This window comes from Pygocentrus nattereri, chromosome 27 (assembly GCF_015220715.1).
Source record: "Pygocentrus nattereri isolate fPygNat1 chromosome 27, fPygNat1.pri, whole genome shotgun sequence".
NCBI classification, from domain to species: Eukaryota; Metazoa; Chordata; class Actinopteri; order Characiformes; family Serrasalmidae; genus Pygocentrus; species Pygocentrus nattereri.
Genome location: NC_051237.1, coordinates 1,296,451 through 1,320,059, shown reverse-complemented (window position 1 = coordinate 1,320,059; position 23,609 = coordinate 1,296,451). Strand labels below are relative to the sequence as shown.

General features: G+C 39.1%; 2 protein-coding genes across 3 annotated transcripts; one reads left to right on the top strand and one right to left on the bottom strand.

Annotated features, from left to right (window-relative positions):
* Window positions 1-2,694: 2,694 nt before the first annotated feature.
* On the top strand, window positions 2,695-9,324 carry eif3i (eukaryotic translation initiation factor 3, subunit I). Its single transcript, XM_017708666.2, has 11 exons — window positions 2,695-2,843; window positions 4,698-4,790; window positions 4,892-4,979; window positions 5,163-5,228; window positions 5,489-5,638; window positions 6,097-6,224; window positions 7,033-7,143; window positions 7,502-7,591; window positions 8,237-8,310; window positions 8,706-8,798; window positions 9,023-9,324. The coding sequence occupies exons 1-11, from the start codon at window positions 2,841-2,843 to the stop codon at window positions 9,102-9,104; spliced, it is 978 nt and encodes a 325-aa protein (XP_017564155.1). The 5' UTR covers window positions 2,695-2,840; the 3' UTR covers window positions 9,105-9,324.
* Window positions 9,325-11,258: 1,934 nt separating this feature from the next.
* hdac1 (histone deacetylase 1) lies at window positions 11,259-22,123 on the bottom strand. Of its 2 annotated transcripts, none has more exons than XM_017708667.2 (14): window positions 22,025-22,123; window positions 20,393-20,505; window positions 20,182-20,299; window positions 17,648-17,722; window positions 17,349-17,487; window positions 16,770-16,911; window positions 16,523-16,615; window positions 16,327-16,435; window positions 16,086-16,226; window positions 14,989-15,097; window positions 14,162-14,289; window positions 13,540-13,698; window positions 12,303-12,351; window positions 11,259-12,078 (listed from the first exon to the last, which is right to left on the bottom strand). In XM_017708667.2, the coding sequence occupies exons 1-14, from the start codon at window positions 22,074-22,076 to the stop codon at window positions 12,051-12,053; spliced, it is 1,455 nt and encodes a 484-aa protein (XP_017564156.1). In that variant the 5' UTR covers window positions 22,077-22,123; the 3' UTR covers window positions 11,259-12,050. The 2 variants fall into 2 exon arrangements, with proteins under 2 accessions (XP_017564156.1, XP_017564157.1); XM_017708668.2 differs by having other exon boundaries at window positions 13,552-13,698.
* Window positions 22,124-23,609: the final 1,486 nt, after the last annotated feature.

Sequence of the window (23,609 nt, the reverse complement as noted above, 5' to 3'; positions counted from 1 at the left end):
TCAGCCTCTGAATGTCTGAGTTCATTGATATGAAGGGCTTTGTCCATGTATCTCTAGACTAAATGGTTATGCTGAAATCAAGCAGTTGGATTGTAGCACGAAGTCATTTCTGCACCAAAACTAGCATCGCCATTTATTTCATTTACAGTCAAAACGGCCATCAAAGACATGTTAATTTAGCTTTCAGCTTCAGGAAAAAAGCAGAAAAATACTGAACAGAATGATCACACAGAAACCTCAACAGCTAAATACCGCGTTTTCAGTATTCATGTGTCCACACTTTGACTTTATTAAAGCTTTAGTTCTGTTCAGGATACTCACTTTCAGTTTTTCAAAGAAATCAGTTTCCTCACCTCCAAAGTTCTGTCTTAGAAATTGGTTGCGCTCAGTGACGTCGAGGTCTGGACTCCGAGGTGGTCAGTGCATATTCTGAGATCACCAGCAGCTTCTTTGTCTGTTTGCATTTTCTCAGTAAAGGTTTCTTATCAGCTACACATCCTTTCAGACCCATAGTGCTGAGTTGTCTTCTCACGGTGGAAGGATTGACAGAAACCCCTGTGGATGTTTTCAGATCTGAAGCAGGTTGATCTCTCGCAAAGATGAAAGCTTTAAGTGCTGTTTATCTGATGGGGACAGTTTTTGTGGTCTACCAGGCCTTCCATGAGCACTTTTTCGTCTTTTAATCATTTTTTGAGCTTCAGTTTTGAAAACTCCTGTTTCTTTCACTGATTTTCCTTCCTTCCTAATGCAACTTCTAGTGTCCTCAGAAATATCTCCTGAAAAATTAATACATTGTTCCTAAAGACCATTTTGACTGGAAATTAAATAAGTGAAAGATGGACTAAGCCTTTTGTGCAGTACTGTTGTTCCCAGTTGAGGCCCTAATTAATGCAGCATTTACACACCATCATAAAGGATGAATGGTTTCGCATTTGCAGTGTGGAGCCCTGACTAATAGTACACACTGGTGGAGAAAAGGCCTATTAATATGACTGGTCTGGAGGGCAGAAACCAGTAAACACACATTGGTTTCATGCTTCTGATTTGCTAACAAAAATAATTGCTAAATAAAAGTTTAAATAATGAAAGTTTACTTAACCTACAGCACCTGTGAGAATCTGAAGGTCTTTTAGTAGAACAAATATGACTTTCATCAAACACACATCTCGACACCAATCGTATTGCAGCTGTGTTTAAATGAATGTACAGTGTGTATACATTCACTGTCCACTTTATTGGAACATCCTATCTTGTACTTTGACACATGGACCACTCTTTGAAGTCCATCTACCATCACTTTAAAGGTGTACAATTACAGACTGTAGCCAATCTGTTTATCAGCCCAACTCTATCACATTCATCATTGGTCAGTTTCTGACCACAGAACTACTGCTCTCCAGATATTATTTGGGTGGTGAGTCATTCTAAGCACAGAACTGATACTGACATGGTTGTGTGTGTGTGTGTGTGTGATCATGGAACGAGTGTATCAGACAAAGTGGTGTTTCTGAGGTTTTTAAACTTAAGAGTGGACCACCAACCAAAAATATCCAGCACAGAGCAGCTCTGTGGTCAGACACTAATCTCAGATCGAGGATAATATGGACAATATTACACACACACACACACACACACACACACACACACACACACACACACACACACACACACACACACAAAAACCACTTATCCTGGTCACAGGGGGAGCTGGAGCCTATCCCAGCAGTCAATGAGTGGAAGGCAGGATACACCCTGGACAGGTCTCCAGTCCATCGCAGGGCATGTACAATATAATATTATTAGCATGTAAACAAATGTTTAACAAGTTAAATCGTTTACGGTGTATTTACAGTATGTCCCTGTTATCCCAGCTTTACAACGTTTTACTGCAGAACAAGGTAGAACCCTTCCTCTCCAGCAGGGGCACTGTTGTGAGAAAAAAATCTACCTACATGAATGACTATAAATAAGTCTAATAATCCTTTCCCTGCCTGTAAAAGTTACTATTATTTTTATGTTCTTATTAATGGCATTTTTACTGTCGTTTTCTTTTTATTTACACTTTTATCCTGTTATTTATGTTTATTTATCCTGTTTTTAATTAATTGTGTTTAGGAATATATCCATTTTCTATTTATTTAAAATAAAAAAAATGTTTATTTATTGTTTATTATATTTTAATTCTTGATGCTCTTTTCTTCCTCTTGTTTTAACTTTGTATTGTGAAGCACTTCGAGCTGCATTTTAATGTATGAAGAAAGGTGCTACACACATACACACACACAAACATTATTATTATTATTATTATTATTATTATTATTATTATTTAATCCCTTTCTGAGGGCTTGCGAAGCAGACACAATTTTATTTTAACCCCACCATTTTATTTTATATTCAATGTTGTACACCTGGGTCCAGTTCTTGTTCTCAGCCACACTAAATCATCGTGTAGATACCTTGAACTCCTGTGGAGGCGCAGTTTGCAGAAACACCAAGCCGGTATTTTGTTTAATTTTGTTGTAACGCGTCACTAAGTTGTTTTTTGGACCCCCTGTGTTTTACTCATGTAGTGATCATTCAAATCTCCTAATTTCACTACGTATTCACATTGCAGAATTACCCAAGTGCGTGCGGTCATCATACTAACGTTTATATAAACGAGCTTCTCTTACAAACATAGAAGCTTGTATTTTGAAGTGTTGCCCCACAAGCGCGCGGAAGATGCTCCCTCTGTCGGCGCTGGTGGGCCCTTGTTCGTTCCCGCTTACACGCGGTTGGCGTGTCGGAGATTTTCTTCCGATCATTTATTAAAACAGAGCAGAGACGGAGCGTCAGCAGCGATGGTAAGACGCAGATTTGTGGTCAGTAATTGGAAACGAGTATGGTCAGAAGCACAAAAGCGCCGTCCGGACAGATAAACAAGCAGAATTAACCCAGTAGCGATTTAAGCTGGCGTTAGCTACGCGGCTACCTGAAGCCAGCTTCTTCTGCGAATTGTTCCGTTCCACCTTAAGTGGTGCTGCGGTTTCATCCTGGCTGCTTAGTTTTTCGCGTATTTGTTGAATAACTTTCTAAGAGGCCAGTGATACTAGCTGGGCGATGCCATAAACCTTGCTTAGTCTTACGGCGGGACTCGTAAATACGCCTTTTTGCGAAGTGACGTAGCTTCGTGAATTTGCTAAGTTAGCGTAGCAGCGCGTATAAGCGGTGTGGGGCGGGTTAGCGTTAGCGTTGGCTAGCCTAGCCACCGCTAGCTAGGTTAGCTTAGCTTTATCAGCGCTGCTCTGAGCACCTCGGCCGTGAGCTTGGTTCGCTGTTGTTGACGTTTTCATGGTTCAGTAATACGAGCATATTGAAATTTTGTGTGTTCAGAAGAGAAATGTCTAAATTCGCGTGGTTTGTTCAGTCAGCGGCGCCGGTCAGCACAGAACCACATTTCCCTTTGCGATGTCGTTATTCAGGGATGCTTCATGTGGGATATTAATTCCTCCATCGCTACTAACGCTAAGTAAACATACAGGCGTGTAAACCGCCGCATGTCCTGCTTCTCTTTCTTTCTTTACTTAGACGCAGTAACCTTACTAGCCCTTGTCATGAGCTCTAGCAGCTCTGTGATGGGACCGTGCTTCGTTTATGTGAAAACATCCAGATGTTAAAAGGGAATTCTGAATTTCCCCCAAGATTTCTGCATAATTTAGTGACTGAGATGTGACTGTCGGTGTCATGGGGCTCGAACCGGCAACCTTCCGGTCACAGGGCCGGTTCCCTAACATCCAGCCCATGACTGCCCCCTAAGGATACGCTTTAAGCCATCCATCCATCCATCCATCCATCCATTTTCTAAGCCGCTTCTCCGTCAGGGTCGCGGGGGGGTGTTGGAGCCTATCCCAGCAGTCTTCGGGCGGAAGGCAGGATACACCCTGGACCGGTCGCCAGTCCATCGCAGGGCAGACAGACAGACACAGACAGTCACTCACACACTCGCACCTAGGGTGTTGGCATGTCCAATTGGCCTGACTGCATGTCTTTGGACTGTGGGAGGAAACCGGAGAACCCGGAGGAAACCCACGCAGACACGGGGAGAACATGCAAACTCCACACAGAGAGGACCCTAAAAACTGTTGCTTTGTCTCAGGCAGGGCATTTGAACTATTCCTGTAATAACTAACTGTGAGGGAACTTTTAGAGGCATTGAACATTTTGCACGTCTGGTTCCTATCACCATCACTGTAAACAGTTTTGTTTAGTTGTTTAGAGTTTCACTAGAAGAGAGAATTTCACGTCTAAGGACTGAATGATTTTCTGTATGTCATACCCATTTAATGAAAAAATAAGGAAAATCTGTGGAGTTGCCCTTTAAAGCTGTTGTTTAGTTTCAGCATAAACATCACATTAAGGTTCATGTGTAGTTAAATCTTACTGTTCACTCTGTAAGTCAGTGGGTGACACACCCATAACGTTATAGTTATGTTTTGTAGGCTAGTACCCTTTACTACTGTTACCCATAACAGACTTTTACTGTAGTGAGATGTTAATTAGTGTATTTTAACAGTCTAAATTAACTGGTAAGGGTTTTCTCATGGCTTCAAATACATACAGTTATGTCTTCCTGGCTGTTAAGGATGCAGTCTTGCTGTTTTCAGTGTTAGTTGTGTGTTATTACATTGACTGACCAATGTTAAATTTGCTTTGTGCAGAAACCAATCCTATTACAGGGCCACGAGAGGTCCATCACTCAAATTAAATACAACAGAGAGGGGGACTTGCTGTTCTCTGTGGCCAAAGACCAGGTAAGTGGAGAAAAGTGAAAGTGCCCTGTGTATTACAAAGCATTTATAACCTTTTATTACACTCATTATTTGGTCAAATTATTTGGTATTTTTTCTTGCAGTTTGTCAACGTATGGTACTCTGTGAATGGAGAGAGGTTGGGCACTTACAATGGCCACTCCGGAGCTGTTTGGTGTGTGGATGTTGATTGTATCCTTCACTGCAGATTCTCCTACACTTCTATGCTTCTTTTTGCATGCAGTTAAGATTTGTTGCAGCATTTTCTGAAATTACTGCCTTACGTTCTAACTTTTGTTCATATGTATACTTCAGATACAAGCCTGTGTTTTTGAACCTTTTCCCTGTAAACATTCACCTTAACACATTTTAAAGGGGACACAAAGAACGTGTTGACTGGATCGGCTGATAACAGCTGCAGGGTCTGGGACTGTGAGACAGGTTAGTTAATCCAACTGCAAATACAGTTTCCTCACCTTGTCATCCTGTACTAACAAACACTGGATAAATAAATAGAAAAACAATCGCCAGTGTTTGTAGGCCTATTTATTTTTTAAATGTGCAAACACAAAGTGATGTATTATTGGATTGTTTTTATGGCTTTATTGTCCTGTAGCTGTGTGTGTGTTGGAAATGTTATTTACCTTCATGAAACAAGTCCATAAGGTCCTCCTGAGTGACATTTACACTGTTACCCTCAGGTAAACAACTAATCATGCTTGAGACCAACTCAGCAGTGAGGACGTGTGGCTTTGACTTCAGCGGAAACATCATCATGTTCTCCACTGACAAACAGATGGGCTACCAGTGCTATCTTAACTTTTTTGATCTGCGAGACCCCCAACAAATTGGTAAGCATGGTTCTCTTATGTCAGCACTACATTGATATTAATTCTGAAATGGTTTGCTGAGTGTGCGTTGATCTATTACTACTCAGTGGAATAGGTCTTATCAGAACAGAGGTATTAGTAACTGCTAAAATCACAATATAAATAACATTATTTGGTCTTTAGTGTGTCAGACTGGCGTTTAATTTTTGTTAATGAAAAATCAATGTAAATAACTGATCTAATAAAGTGCTACATCAAAAATAAGAGGAAATTGGCCATTTATCACAGTGTATAGTTTTGGTGTGACATTTTGCTGCAGGTGTAGCAGCACTTATCTGGCTTACATCATTTACCTTATAAAATGATAATCAGAATTATATATAAATTAAAATGTTTGGAGCACAAATTTTCTGATTCTTGGTAGATTCTGATCATGCATTTCTAGTTTAATTGTATTTTTATCTTTTGGCCCAACTCAGAGGACAACCAGCCATATCTGTCAGTGCCATGCAGCGAATCAAAGATCACGAGTGCAGTGTGGGGGCCTTTGGGAGAGTTTGTGGTTGCTGGACACGAAAATGGAGAAATCAACCAGTTCAGTGCTAAGGTCAGCTCTGTTTTTATATGTTGTCAGAAGAAAACCTCATATCTCCAAAATGGTAACTTTAAAGGAGAAGGGAAAAAAAAAACATAATTTACTTGTAATGTAAGTCAATGGAACCAGAATTTTTTCCAAGGCATTTTGGATGCTTTGTTTTGGTCCATTCTCTATGAAATTTCTACACTATGTAAAGGGTAACAGCTACTTTCAAGTTATTTCAAAAACTGAAATGTTTATTTATATATATCTATATCTATCTATCTATCTATCTATCTATATATATATATATATATATATATATATATATATATATATATATATATATATATATATATATATATATATAACATTAAAAATAAAATACAAATATATATATATATATATATATACACAAAAAATAAAATAATTACCCTCACAGAAGCTGCTTAGAAAATGGATGGATGGATATATTTATATATATAAAATCTCGCTGTTGTCGGAAGAAAACCTCGTATCTCCATTTTTGACATTTTCAGTTTTTGAAAGAATATATATATATATATAATATGTATAAATGTAAATGTGTGTGTAATAAAATTTTATTTTTTGATAAACGTAACAGTATTCAGTTCGGGTTCTGTATGATTTATAGTTATTTTTTCAGATAATCATGTTGATGTGTATAAATCATAAAGAAAATAAAAACTTTAATTCTAAACACAAGTACCATCAAGTAAAGGCCAGTCTGATTGGAGCACTGCTGGCTGCTGTCTGAATGTAGCCTTGGTGCCCCCCCCCCCATTTAACTATTAATGGTGTTTCATTTGACCTGCAGTCTGGGGAGATTCTGAAGAAAGTGAGGGAGCACACTAAGCAGATCAACGACATCCAGACGTCTATAGATCTAACAATGTTCATCACAGCCTCCAAAGACAGCTCTGCCAAGGTTTGCATCTCGTCAGTTAAGAGGCGGAAGGTCTTTTTTTGTAAAGTATTGTTCTCATATCAAAATTCCTTGTAATTCCCTTTAATTTATTACTTTCAGTACATTTTCATTTCTTTAGACAATTTTAAAAATTGGTAGAATTGAGCTTTTATATTATTTTTAAATTCCATGATGAAATTTAAAATGTCCCATTTTGCTCTAAATATGCAGTAGTCACTTCTGAAAACGAGAAAATATCAAAAATGTTTTTTGATCAGATGGATGTTATAATTCGAGTGAGGCTTTTTAACACATCTAGCAAAAATGTTAGGAAAGCCATGAATGTAGACACACTGACATGCTGCCTGTTTCTGCGCAGCTGATTGATTCAGCATCACTAGACCACATTAAAACCTTCAAGACTGAACGACCTGTGAACTCTGCTGCCATCTCGCCCAACATGGATCATGTAAGATATTTTTAAGTCCAGTGTTTACTGGGCACTTTTTTTGACTTTCACTAGAAATCATAAAATCACTGATTCATCTCAACTCTCAACTTTCTTTAAACTAAAGGATAGATTTTTGAGGTTCTGATCAACTTTTATAGTTTGTCAAACCTGTTTAAGGGTCAAATCTGTGTGTATTTGAGTAGTGTTTGAGTAAATTTTGGTGGAACTAATATTTTAAAATAACATTTTTTGTGTGACAGCAAAAATAGTATTTAAGGCAGAAACCAAATTCATGACATCACAAAAATGTATTTTGGCTTTTGTATGTTTATTCAATATTTTGACTTTATCTTGGCAATCAATATTGATTTTACTCAATGTAGGGTCTGTGTTTACATCATAAAGTAGGAAACTGAAATGAGTGAACATCAGTGAATCCCTTTGTCAGATCTCTGGTTATTTCACTCACTAGAAGAAAGTAGAGTTGTTTGGAGCAAATTCTACCCTTTGCACCAGAAGCGCCTTTATTAAGCAAGTCTTGATATTTTGTGATCATGTCACTTCTAGGATTTGAGCAGTTGTGTTCTCTCTTCTTTCAGCAAGGATGGAAATAATATCTAATGTATGGCTTTCATGTTTAACTCTGTGCTGTATTGCCTTCAGGTGGTCATGGGAGGTGGTCAGGAGGCCATGGAAGTCACAACCACTTCTACTAGGATTGGAAAATTTGAGGCCAGGTTGGTGCACAAATTAACATCTTTTTCTGATAGACTGGGTGTTTTCAAAATGCTATTGTTTGTTTATTGGGGGAAATTGACAAACCCCTAAAAATGTTTCTCTTCTGATAAATTGCCATTCATTATTCATTCTATAAGAAATGTGTAGTTGCAGGAGATTGCAGTGTACTTGCAAGGAGGACATTGAGATGAGATATTACTTTGAATTATTGTTCAAATATCATCAGTCCAGTTTAGAAATATGATTTGAGTATCGTCAGTCATCTCTGGTCTTTTAACAAACAAGTGGGTCAGAAAGTAGAAATCCTGTTTTGGTTTTTGGTCTGTTTGCTTCCATTGTGCACTGCTAGTTCTGTGTTTTGGTCCCATGACTTAATACATTGTACTCCCTCCAGGTTTTTCCATGCAGCCTACGAAGAGGAGTTTGGAAGAGTGAAGGGCCATTTCGGACCCATCAACTGTGTGGCATTCCATCCAGATGGGAAAAGGTGTTTATTATTCCTTTTTCACTTTGTGTAAACTGTCTTTGCTAATGCCACACATCAGTGTGTGTGTGTGTGTGTGTGTGTGTGTGTTTGTTTTATTGATATAAAATGTGCTTTCAGTGGACAATGCAAGTCATTATACATGATTTCATTGTTAACAGAACTGCAGTCTTATCACTACAATGATAAATAATTTAACAAATGTCTTTTTTGCTTTTGTCTTACAGTTACAGCAGCGGAGGAGAGGACGGCTACGTCAGAATTCATTATTTCGATCCTCAGTATTTTGACTTCGAGCTTGAAGCCTAAATTCGGTCACCAGTAGCATTCCTGACTCCTTGGTCACGTCGGCAGCTGCCCACCTGAGTAACATCCAAACATCAGTCAAACCCCATCATGGGCTTCATCTGTCACAGATGCAGCCTGCTTTTTAAGCTCAGTTTAATAATGACATTGCCAACAATGTCAGCCGTATTCCACAGTGTATTTAATAAATCAAATATTCCTAATAAACTGAGTTTCATATGCAGAGGTGCCTATGTGGTCGTCCTTATTATTGGGTTTTAGTTGGTGGACTTTCTAAGATCACAATTAGGGACCATAGCAGCAGGGTTTTTCAATACTGTACACTTATAAAATATACAAAAACATAAACTGATTCGTCTACTAACACCTGTTAGACGAATTTCAGTTTTTACGTTTTTTTCACCATTGTCACACTTTGACGGTTGCCCTGGCCTCCTACAAAAATGACTATAATAAGATATTCTCAATTGGAAAGGCTGATTGATGCATTGAATTAGCTTGTTCAGTTTCTTGCTCAAGAGCAAAACCGTTTTGAGCTGCAAGGAAAAAAAAGCTACTGACTAGTAGAATAATTTTGTCTATTTGTTGCAAACAAAGCAGTTGGCTTGTGAAATGTTTTATAAACCCAAGTTAGGACCTGCATGACTGACATAAAATGCTATTTTGATGTAAAAAAATTAATCTCTCTCTAAAAAAAGCAACATTGCAAAAGTACCATTAATATTCAGCAAAATAAATAGAAATGAAATAGTACTTTCATCTGAAACGCAACATTTTTGTGCGTTAAAGGGTTGAGAAACGGTGAGCCTTACCTCAAGACTACAAGACCAAACATCTATTTTTTAATACAGCTACACAAGAATCAATATAGTCTTGTTTTTTTTCGTTGTTTAGTTAATATTGTGGTGGGATGTATTTAGTTTTACAATGACGTTCTTACTTTTGGTTCAGTAGTTAAGCACCGTGTTTAGTTGGCCTGGGACTCTTATTTTGAAGGTGTCTGGGAGGCGTGAGGTAGCAGGCTTCAGCAGCCCTGCTGACTAGCAGACAGACAAGAGTTACCCTGTGAGCTGCGTATGGCCGGTAATGTAATGACGTCAGGGGCGACGTCATTTTGGCGCTACCCGAGCCGGTCTATGAGGAGCCTGGCCACGCCCCATTCCCCCCGCTATATCAGACAGGACTGCTGGACAGCAGAGGGCGCCCGTGAGTGAGTCCTCAATGAATGGGAGTAAATGGAGCCCAACGGCTAAAAACAGAGTTAAAATAGTTTCTTTAATTTTAGAAAGTTGAAGGATGTATTTTACTCAAAAAAAAAAAAAACCCAAAGAAATCTCATATTTTTATATATACATATATTATTCTTATTATTAATATATATTTTTTTTCTACAGCAAAGGGGTTTTGGGCAGCAGGAGGCGGGCTTTACTGCTAGAGCGTGATGATTGATTGGCGAGTGGAGCAGCTCATTGGCTGTTCACGCTCACTGACGTCATGGACATACATGCAGTGCCATTTTAAACTCCTATAACTCGAGTTTGAAGACTTAAATTTTAACACTGCCGTTATATTTTTATACTATTCTATTTTTATACTATTTTATACTAATGCAGTAAATTACTGCATTCTTTTACATTTAAAAAAAATGCTGTAAACATCTATAAACTGATTTTGCTCAAATGCTCCATACCAACCCAGGGACTCACTCGGGAGCGCCCTCTAGCATTTGAGAATACTGGAAAACATTGCAGAGTGGTCACTCTCCTCTCTACAAGTTCTCCGGCACTGCGTGCATGAGGTAAATCCACTAGATCTGCTCGGTCATCGCCGCTCCAACTAAACTCATAACGATATTGATAAGAAAAAGATTAAAAAAAAAAAAAAAAGATTTATCGTGCACTCCTAGGTAGTATTCTCAACACTATATTGACAGAATTTGGCAATTTGGGGAACAGCCATGCACGTTATAGATTGGTGTAACCTACATTACCTGCAGGTTCTGGCATTCCAGTCAAACAGAAGCACAACTTATTCCACTTCTTTAATCAGTGGGTTTCCAACAGTCGACTACATACGAGGTGGGTTTCTGATGGGCTGCAGCCAAACCAGCCCTTTGTGACCCCTGCTATAGATAATGAAAGCTACAGAACAACAGACATGAGACACCATTCTCTTTATTTACTTTACCAAAGGCATTGTTATAATACGGACATTTCAAAACCACTGAACTCTGGAACGCTATATCTGGCCAGAAGTGCCGCTGACTTGCTAGCATAGCCACAATAGGAAGAAATTTGGAGTCTAACAGCAATAACGCAGGTCTTTCTCCACGTCCCAAACGGACCAGGGAAGAGATTCAGAGCCAAGCCATCAACACGGACAGCATCATTAAAAACAAACACTTTTATCTCTTAAAAATGAGGTAAAGGACACTGGCAGGGAACAGCATCCACAGAAAAAAAAACAAGACCTAATAAAGGAAAGGGATATGTATAAGTATGCATTCAAGTCCATGATTTAAAATAACTTAGAGGTGAGGCCTCCCTGCTGGGGAAAGCTAATGACCACCAACTCTATTTCTGGTCCTGTTTGATTGATGTGCTACTTTTGGTAGACAGTGAAAAGTTGCTAACTTTATTAAAAAAAAAAAAAAAAATAAAAAAAAAGCAAGGTTTCAAAGCACAAAAAGAAGGGGGAAGGAAAACATACATCTTACATCGCAATTCACATTTGTAATGCAAAAAACCTTTATACCGCTCATTAAGAATACAAATAGTAAAACGAGTCTTAGAAAATAATTTACAGTCTTTAGCTTTGCAGCCAAGATTGTGTGTGTGTGTGTGTGTGTGTGTGTGTGTGTGTGTGTGTGTGTGGGGGGGGGGTGTGGTAACATAGGGTGTAGGACAACTTAAGTTCATGCATCCATCCATTTGGACTCTGGTTGCTGTCTCAAGTTGTTTTCAACTCTTCTTTTGGCCTTAAAAAAAAAAAAAAAAAACCCTATTAGTACCGACTCCACACTCGTTTCTTTTCTTATGCCAAAACATTCCTCAATAACACACTATGTGACCTTATATTTAACAAAAAAAAAAGTAAATATAAAGCCTTTCCACACATGTACTCATTTTGTTATCCAAATCAAATATTTATACTGGAATAACTGACAGGGCAGTACACATTCTAATATACAGCTGGCCTTACCCCTTTGTGTCCATTTTCTCCTCTGGAGTTTTTTCCTCCTCCTTCACATCTACAAGATTAGAAAACATGCATCACATACTGCACTTCAGTCACGTAAAGCAACATACTTTTCAGAACCAAGTGGTAAACAAGACAAATTATCTTAAATCACTAATCAGCCTCAGACTGATGATTAAAATTAGATAATTTCTTCGTTATGGGGAAGAGGGGGGGGGGGCTCTTCTAGACCATATAACAAATTAACTAGACAAATACACACTTTGAACACCACATGAAAAGAATAACAGCATTGAAAGCAGGGGAACACAAATGAAGCTAAGCAAATGCTGCACACGAGATGCTGCACACGAGATGCTGCACACGAGATGCTCTCTGGTAGAGCAAAAAGGGACACGCATATCAAAAAAGAAGGGTACCAACACAGAAGGTAGGCAACGTTTATTTCTTTTAAACAAACATGGGGAACCACTGGATGTTAAATGTTACAAGTCATCTTTATAAATGAATAAACTTTTGCAGTTGGTCTATTCCATTCGTCTCTAATACTCGCATGACAAACGGATCATAACGATTCAGCAAATATATAAATAAATAAATAAATATAGTGTTTCTAAATTTACGTTATCCAAGCTGATTTCACAAATGAACAGCACTACACAGGTGTACAGAACATGATTCACTTGTCTAGTCAGGCAACATCATAATTTGACTCGATGGGCATGAACATCACAACTTCCAATTTAGAGTAAAGTGCCTCAATGAAAAGCTGAATTAGTGAGCAAACCCAAGTGCAGGCATGATTCTCAGCTTTAGGCCAACTTTGGCTCCGATTTAACTACTGCAATAGCAGCACAATATAACGGGATGTGTTCTGCAGCTCCAGTTAGCAAAAGGAAAGGTTAAATGAATAAAAACTGTCTCTAAATTAAATCTGAGAAAACAGACAAGTTTTGCTAAGAAAGATCAGGTCCCTTTGAAGTATTTAGTAGACTTTTAAGATGGTATCGCCACATTTGCTGACAAATGACAATTTCTTGCACAATGTCTTGTTTTTGGGGCCCTGTTTGTAAAATCATCCACCTCTAAACACACTAAAATAGTCTGGTTGTTTACTTTCCATCAAATGGCCCCTTCCTCTCAGAGTGGGCACTTCTTAGCCAAATTAAGGGATCAGAGGTAAACTTGTTAACAAGTGTAGCGAGTCTCGCTGATGAAGGTGAAGTGCAGTCAACTGTACCTGTCTGCTCACCTTTCTTCTCTTCTCCATCCTTGTCTTCTTCTGTCTTCACCCGTTTGGCCTTCTTGTAGTTAGCTGCGTTTCTGCGGCCGCCTTGACCTTCATCCTCAGAATCTGAGAACTCTTCGTCGCAGGCTATCCGCTTATCATGAGCACGGACTGGTAAAGGGATGACACGCGTTTTCAAATTACAGAACTGTCAACAGCCAATGTAAAAATGCCAAGTAACAGGGCATAATCTCTGAACCTCATGAAATACATCACTCAGTCGAGATCTGGGGGTAAGGTCCTAATTTTGGCAACAAAACTACTTTTGACACCTGACCCCTCCAAATGTCCAACCGAGGGGGGGGGGGGGGGGGGGGGGGGTACAGTTAATTTAACAAGCTTAGCTGGGTGTGTGTTCATTTTGTAGCAGGAGATTAAAGGTGATGACCTGACGACAAGTGTGTTCAATTATGGAGAAAAGTTAGAATTCACCAAGCAAGGTGCAGGTTAGTTACAGCCTCCAAGAGCAGCGTCAAGACCAGTTAAAAATCCTTCACAATATCCAATGTACAGCACATGGCGGGGGGTGGGGGGGGTGGTAGACTTAAAAGCAAAGAAAGTAAGTAGCACTCACTAGGGATGCGTTTGTCTGGGTCATCTTCTTCATCACCACTGTCCTCCTGCACAGCATCCTCTGGGATCACCTGCATTTGCACTCCAGGAGCATGAGGCAACATGCGCAGGTTCTCAAACAGACGCTGCCTAAATACAGACAAAGAGAAAGAGAGGTGAACTTAGATTTAAGATTAAGGCCCAATCTCATTTCCTATTTTCACCCCTACCCCTCGTTTGATTGTCACCCTAACCCCTTGGAACTGGGTTACATAAGGTAGTGGTAGAAATCTTGCCCTCTGAAAATGGGACAACCCTACGGATGGGTGGACGGATGGAGGGAGCACGTTTTCAGTGATCACAGAGAAGAGGGAAGTTCAGCAACCTCGCCGCTGGGCTTTACTTACATTTAGGGTAACATATGCAAGAGGGGCTATATGGCAATTATTTATGATTGAACACCGCTAATTCATTGCTGATACAAAGCTGAAGTCAGCTATTGTTTGAACTTTCCCGTTCCACCTTAAATGGTGCAGCAGTTACATTCTGGCACTTCAGGTGTCAATTCTGCTGGACTATTTAAGGTGGAACGGGAAAGTTAGCTAGCTAGCTACCGAGACATTAGCATACTTTTAGCGATTTTTTTATACATTACGAAGGAAATGACATTAAACCGAGATATAAAACGGTATCTTTTTTTTTTAACATTTACATTTGTGGGTTTCTTTGGTCGCTTGCGCAGCCATCTTGCTGGCTTTATTTTTTAACCAAAGTAAAACCAGCTAAACCTACATAGCAATTTGCAACGGTACACAATCACCCAAAAGGCTTTTTGTTCAATACCCTTACTTGATCTTCTCTAGGTAGTCATTTGTGTTCTGGTTGGTCATGTTGGAAGGGCTGATGTGGAGCTTGAAGTCCGGTCCAAAATACTCAAAGTAGTCATTGTATGGAAGCTCTGAGGTAAATGAGAAGAAAGAGTCACCAAACGGAATCACAAGTACAACAGCTGTAACAACCACTGATGACATCAATTAGTCAGGCTGCACCATAGGTGGCAACACTTAATTGATAAAGGAAAACAAACTATGGGAAGGATTTTATTCATGAAAAGAGACAAAATTTTACTGCAGAAACTGTCTCTCACTCATACTGTCCTAGAAGCACATGTTCATTGCGGCCCCCCCATCCGTCTCCTTTTATGAGAAATTTTCACCCTTTGGATTTCAAATGAATGAGCTCTGTGTCAATTAGGGGACAAGCAGAAAATGAATCTAGCCAAAAATCACACAGCCCACAAGAACAGATCTATTCAACCTGTCAGTGAACATATTTTCTTGTCCACTTATCACCTGAAATCGATCGCTTGAAAGCATGTTGTTAAACGTATGATCATTCTGATTGCCTGTATCATGAAATTTCTGTCACAAAGTTTAGAAAGTTTAGTTTCAGGACAGTTTACACTATGCAACTCAAGTGTAGTCTAATTTCATATTGGTTTCAAGCAACCCAAGTTGCATAAAAGTCACACCAAATAATGCCAGCCTAAAGTGCGATACACGAACAGTGTCTACAAAGCACCACAATTTTTATTTATGCCTTGTCTCCAAACAAAACGTAGAACATCCCATGTTTGAAGGATTTAAGAAATTACTACTTTGTTCCAACACTGCAGTGAAATCTCATGCCAAGGAAGAGGGCTAACCAGGCTAGAACCTTCATGTGCATATCATTTATGACAAAAAAAAAGTTACAGTAGAGCTTGGCCAAAGATGAAAACAAATTCAAACTTTTCATTTAAATAGAAAAACCCTCACAATTCATGGATTAATAGACAGTCAAACTTCAAATCACACTGAACACGCATAATTCCTGAAATTATTGTTCTGTTATTTCTTTGAAATTAATGACTTTCTGACTGCACTGAATTCATCACATAGCCTTACCATTAGGAATAGTGCTGTCCAGGGCTACGGCTGTCTCGTAGGTCCAGCAGCGAGCCACGTTCCTGATGGTGTAGCCGCCTCCTCCCAGCATCAACAAAGGAAGGTTAAAGCTCTTCATGTATTCAACACACTTAGCATGGCCTGCAAAGCACAGCAGTTCAGGGTTAACAGACAAAACCGCAGCAGAAACAACTGTACGTGTATTAGTAATGTTAGGGACACAATCTGTGCTGTGAATGACCTTTGATGGTGAGGTTAAAACAGCCCAATCTGTCTCCAGACAGAGAATCGGCACCACACTGAAGAACTACTGCACTGGGTTGGTACATCTCCATAACTTTGGCCATGATCTGCAAACAGACACAAACAGGTGAAGACCATGTCTGATACTATATTTCATAACTGAATACGTTTTTCTTATTATAACGATATCTTACAGGTTTGAAAATAGCTTCATAAGATTCATCATCAATCCCATCCCTGAGTGGGTAGTTCACAGCGTAGTATTTGCCCTTCCCAGCACCAATATCCTGCAAGAAATTATATATCAGCCTCACTGATATCAACACACACAACATTTGAGATATTAGAGATGCTGCCAGTTAACAAGCCAAATATACTTCTGTTGCACAAAAGCAAGAGAACAAAATCTGGTGGGAAGAAAGAATAAAAACAGGAACTCACTCTGAGGTCACCTGTGCCAGGGAAGTACTCGCCATACTTGTGGAAAGACACCGTCATGACACGGTCTGTGGTGTAGAAGGCCTCCTCTACTCCATCACCATGGTGGATGTCAATATCAATGTACAGCACCCTTTGATGGTATCTGTCAAATTTTAAGAAACAAAAGCCTTGTGTAATAATCACTTTTAGCTGCAGTGATCAAAGTCTCAGCACCTATTAAAGGGAAATGTAATACAATACTAGAACAATTATTAAGAACAACCCATTTTAAATAAGTCATTTACTATAAAAATTCTGTACATTCAGAATTGGGACAGCTCTCCATCAGCCAAGATATGCTCAACAGCAGATTTTTTTCCGCACAGGAGTCGAGACTAACATACATCAGTTACCCAAAAGGTTTTGGACTTTCATTACTTTTAAACTACACTGACCTTGTACCTTTAATATAAAACAAAAAGCCAACTTCTGGCACCAAACATGTCTTGGTTGACTGTCAACATTTGGCCCAAGAGTAAAACTGCATGAATATGATTTTTCAGAGAACCATTCCACAACCATAATCTTCAGGGAACTCACTTGAGCAGCTCCAAGATGGCCAGGACAATGTCATTGACATAGCAGAAACCAGAAGCCTCCGACTTCTTGGCATGGTGAAGGCCACCTGCCCAGTTAATAGCGATGTCTGTCTGCTGTTTGTTCAATTTTACAGCTCCAGCTGAATGAAACAAAGTAAAACTATTAAATCAATTGCAGTCATCAATCATCTGTAATGTGCTCGAACTGAACCCATACAGTTCAATCAGTTTTTACAATCTTTAAGAAAAAAAAAAAAAAAAAACAAAACAAATAAAATACTTCAATAAAAACGCACTTACCAACAGAGCCGCCTGTTGAAAGCTGACAGAACTCAAATAAGCCATCAAACACTGGGCAGTCTTCACCGACGTTAACTGAGAAAGAAATTTATATCATCACATTAACGAAAAAAACAGAAGAAAAAAAAAAATGCTGAAACAGAAGCAATAATTTTAAGGTGCACGGTAGACCGTTTGAGTGCATCTCTGTCCCAGGCAGCAAATGCATGGTGGGACATTTTTGCTATACAGTGACCACTTTTACTCCAACAGAAGGCAACACTGAATTCAACATCAACTACATCATTATGAAATGTCCGTTAGGCATCTTAAGCGCCCAATTCATTAGCTACAACATTTAGATTTAAGAGCATATGAAGAAAAACAAATCTCAGTGATTAGTTTACATCTTTAGGTTAATTAGTTTAAATCTTCCTCGATTATCATTACAGAAATTTACCACTGCAGATTTAAGTAATGTAGTCTGGTCTAACATTTTATTAAAATCAAAACAAACAAGAAGTTTAAATTATCTGAAATCTTAACACGTCGAATGATTGCTTCTAAAGTCATATTCTGCAACACATCAAGCTCCACTGTAGGTTATTTGGCCAGCCAAGGTATAGAAAGGTCAAGACTATTCTGATACTACAGATTGATTTAATGTATGCCATTATATAACTCCCACATACTGGTAAAACAAGATAATAAAACAAGAACATAAAACGAGAAATTACTCGACAGATATTACTTTATGGATAATTTTCAATCAAGTCGTGTGTCAAATGTTGGATAACTATTTGGTTCCTCTAACATTAATAAGTATCTATGGTCCAAAAGACACGCAATGTGATGCTGTGATGCAGGTAATCGTTCTCAAAATTGACATTTAATTCAGAAAATCTTGTTCAATTCATTAGAGACAAAGCATCCTTTAGCCTAATAACTGGCTTAAGTGGACAATGCAAAAGTTTACATTGGCACTATTTACTTAACAGCCGCATCAGAACAGGACTGCCAGACTTTGTCTGCCTTTGGTTTTAAAAGTGATGTATAAAATCATCACTACAATAGTTTATAGTACTAGTACAGTGGGTATTCAGTGGAAACCACCATCACTGTTTAAATTAACAACAGAACAAGAGACACAGTGCATCGCCACAAGAATCACGGCTGTGTTATTTGTGAGAGCACTCAAGGTTGCCATATGTTTTATACAAGTTTTACAAAAACATAAAATAAAATGAATAAAAACAATAAATAAAATGAAGCCCTGAACATTTGATAACATGTGCTTTAACATCAGTTATTCCTTCCACCAAAAACAGGATCCTTTTGCATTATAGATGGTGTGGTAAAAATGGTTTTATATTGTAAATTTGCTCAATATTATAATTTCTCTCCTCAATTTCTTACGAAATAAAAACCTAAAATTGACTCCTGAAAATCTGTGAACTACAACAGAAGAAACACAAATGCTTTAAGAATTGTCTCAATTCCTCACTTCCTTTAAACCAACTACCAATCCCTGTTAAGGGAAGCCACTCTTACAAAGTGATGTGGTTTTGTCATCATTTAGCTAAAAACATCTCGTGCATCACTAAATCTTCCATAATCTGTGTTTCTGAAACATTCAGCTCAGCAATATTTAACAATGGACGTTTTTAAATATTTGGTTTTAGTTAGTCATCCATCTTCTCAGTAGTGAGAAAACATAGGTTTCCTTTAGGTCCCTAAAGCTTTGCTGGACATTGATGAGAGAAAATATAGACAGACAGACAGACAGGACAGACAGATAGACAGATACTTTATTGATCCCAAAGGAAATTTAAATATCCAACGATTGTCCATGGTAAAACCTACTTTACTCAGTCCTCATGCACAGAACCGTAAAAACTCACTCAGCCGTTTCAATACTTCAAGTCCTTGCCAGATTAACATGAAAGCATTGTCCCAGTCAGCCTCTAAAGCATTTCACAGCTCACAGTTTGTCGAATTATATTCTGATCAATAGCGGCCAATAGCAGTTTCTTTAATCATGTTGCATGACAGAAGAAACGTAGTTTGGTTTGCTGCAAAGCAGTCGTTACTGAACGACTGGCGTTCAGGGTTATGATGCAGGTGCAATAAACTGCGCTAAAATGTTTCAACCAATCAAACTGCATAACTGCTGTATAATACAACATTTACAACCTGTAAAAAACAACTGATCTACTGCTTCATTAAGGATGACTAAAAAGTGAGCTTCTGAAACATCGTTGTGTGAAAAGAACATAAGCCACAGCTTCTGTTAATACGTATTTTAAGAAACTAGTAAAACTGCTGGCGACAAACCTCTAAATTTAGTTTCAAATGCAAGATCCCTACCAGGGTTCTATATTAACGAAGCCTCGCTTTCAGTTTCACGTAGGCCTTTCAGTTAAAAAAAAAAAACCCATCACAAAAGTTGATCACTGAAATAAAAAATGAAAGTGAAGACTGAAAACCTGGAATCAAAATATAAGTTTTAAATTACTGCCTCACAGACTGAGATGTCTTTAGACGGGATTACTTACATCTCTGCATCTGCTTGCTGTACTCTGACATGTTATCTGGGCGGATGGAACGCAAGAACTTGATGTAGTCATCACTGTGATACTTGGTCATCTCTTCAGCGTTGGCTTTGTGCGGCCTCTGTCAACATACACACATCACACAACATACAACATCTCATTACCAGCACTTATGACTCCACACTTGTGCAAGTAAAATTCCCATTACACTTACATAGATCTCCATCTTCCTGTACAGCCCATAGTTCAAGAGAAGGTTATGAGTCATGCGGATTCGGTGGGGCTTCATGGGATGGCCCTGGCCATAGTAGTAGTTCCCAATATCACCTATAGAAAGGTACAAAATGGGTAGCAAACATTTCACTAGAGCACAGTGATATTTTCAATTATGACTTTGGCATCCAGCGATTATAAAAACAAGACAACTGAGATAAAACGGCAATTCTATTTTGCAATGATGCGCTCATTTTGTCCTTTGTTATAAATCCAGTGCAGCCCTTTCTTTTACAGTCTTTCGCTTTCACCCTTCCCTAAAAGCCCAAACTTATTCTCAGCCAGGCTGTGGCATGTCTAGTTTAACACAAGCCGTAATGACGGAAAGTGCTTTCTGCCAACAAAAAAAGGTGAAACCAAACACAAATACTGTGCAAAATTCACACACAATGGCTTGTGCACCACAAAGAAATATGACCGGTTTGTTTAATTTGAAATTGAACCTGTTCAATAAATGCATGATGCTTCCAAAGTCGATGAGTAATCAAGCTAAATAATCGTGATCTCAATATCGACCCAAATAACCGTGGTTATGTTTACCATAATCTAACAGCCCTACATTTTACCCCAACAAAGACATTAGTGTATTGGAATTGTAATAATAACAATAATTAATAATAATAATAATAATAATAATAATAATAATAATAATAGAAGTCAAATCGAATATAAAAATGTAGAAATAAGTCGTGATTCCCAAACGTTTCAACGAGGAAATCTGAACAGCCCTGTAAGTGAACTTCCAGACAAAGTATAGTTCACAGACTCAGATATGATTCTGTAGACTAACCGCTACCGGTTTGCTGCTGCTTGCCTGCAGAAATGTGTGCTATGCTAACGATAGCTAGCGTCAGATTAACTGCATTCACGAAGCCGAAATCAACTTTTTTCCCCCCATTTTCCCCGTTCAACCTTAAAAAGGTGCAGCAGCTACATTCTGGTACCCCATGCGCCGGAACGTAACTGCTGCACCATTTAAGGTGGAACGGGAAAATTCGAGAGAAAAAAAAGAAGCTGGCACGTAAGAAGCTCGCTTCAGCTTCGCGCTGTATTCACTAAGCACGAAGCTGCTACACCAAAAACCCAACAAGTGAGCTGGACTGTTAATTCCCACCACAAAGCAAAATTACGTCCTATTACGAGCTACAGCCACGATCACTCCTCCAAGAAGAGTTGGAAAACTAACAAACCAGCTAGGCTAGGCTAGGCTAACCTCTGTTCTCGTTTGCAAACGTGCTAGCGGACCACGAACAAGGAACAAAACACTAACCTTCACTAAACAGGAGCTTTAAACCAAATTTCTGTCTGTAAACCAAAAAAATATACACATACGCAACCCCCAAACCTGAAGCTCAGCATAACAGCCGTTCTAAAGCTGTGAATATAAAGTGGCACACTCCGACTAGCTCAGTGCTAACAGGCTAAAGCTAATTACACTGCGCTAGCGAGCTCAAACGGGCTAACCGGCTAAAACTAAGCGATTTATAAAGCGCTTCCGGAGACGGTTTTTGCTTTTCGTGGTTGTAGCGAGTGAAAACTAGAAAATAGCCTCGCTCCGAGCGCAGTTTCTTACCGTCATAGTAATAGCAAACTTTCTTCTTTGTTCCTTGCGAACTCAGCGCCATTTTCCCTCCGGTCACTGTGTGGCCCGCCGGCTTTCAGCGGCGCAGCATCTCGGAGGCGGGACCTCAGTGCATCTTCACCAATCACAACCCAGAGTTCCTCACTTGGGGCGTTACCATTCACCATCTGGGCCAATCAGCTCACTCCACTGTTCGCTCGATTTCTTCTTGATGGTGTTGGTGCTTTAAGTTCAAAACCTGGAGATGGGCGAAGTGTTTTAATACTGATGTGTTGTTGACGTGTTAAGGTTACTTTAATGTAATACAAAAACGGGGATGCACTTTATAAAAGGAGTAAATGGTATACAGTATGCCAGGTTTTACACTTTATATTCAGCGTGTTTCCTTCGTAGGCATCGCTCAGTTTTTCAGTCATGAAGCCAGACGTGCTTGTCAAATTTCACTTTTACATACTGTGTGATTTTGAGTGACTGATGAAATGCTGAGGGGTTCTTTGATTACATCACACATAAAAATATCCGTATACTGCACATGTAGGCCTTGTGTACATGACCAGACAATCAGTTGTACTCATAACAGGACTACACTCGAGGATCATCTTATTTGGAGCACCTACCATATGTCCGCACTCACTGTCCATTTTATCATATCCACTTTTTCAAACTCTAATCTGTTTTTCTGCATAACTCCCCATTTTAGTCTGGTCTTCAATGGTCAGGACCACCACAGAGCAGGTACTGTTTGGGTGGTGGATCATTCTCAGCACTGCAGTAACACTGATGTGGTGGTGGTGTGTTAGTATGTGTTGCACTAGTCTCAGTGGATCAGACACAGCAGTTTTTAAACACCTCAGTGTCACTGCTGGACTGAGAATAGTCCACCAACCAAAAATGCCTAGCCAACAGCGTCCTGTGGGCAGCGTCCTATGACAACTGATGAAGGACTAGAGGATGACCAACACAAACTGTGCAGCAGCAGATGAGCTATGATTTACATAACTTTAGGTGGACCAACAAGATATGTGTGTCTAATATAGTGGACAGTGAATGGACCTAGTATTTAAAATCTCCAGCAGCAGCTTTGTGTCTGATCACTTCAGTGCTGAGAATGATCCACCATCCAATGTATGCTCCGTGGTGGTCCTCTGGGAGTCCTGACCATTCAAGAACAGGGTAAAAGGGGGTAAACAAAATATGCAGAGAACAAGGTGGTCTACAGTCTGTGTTTGCAGGACTACAATGTGCACCTATGTGTCAGTGGAACGGACAAAAAAGACAATGAATGTAGGCAGATGTACTTAATAAGGTGGCCAGTGAGTGTACATGTGTAATCAAGGTCGGATATTTAACACATCATCATGCAAACAAAATGTAAAGTGAGTTTAACAAGCTTGATAACATCTGAAGAATTTGTGTACAGCACCATTTGTGCAGGCCCCCTATGGAGTTTCCAAAGAGGCTTTCAACCTTATTTGCAGTGGCATAAAATCATCAATTACAATCATGACACTGTCATTACATAGTTCTTAGACAGTCATACACACAGTCACGCTCTCCAAACAGACACTTTTATTTT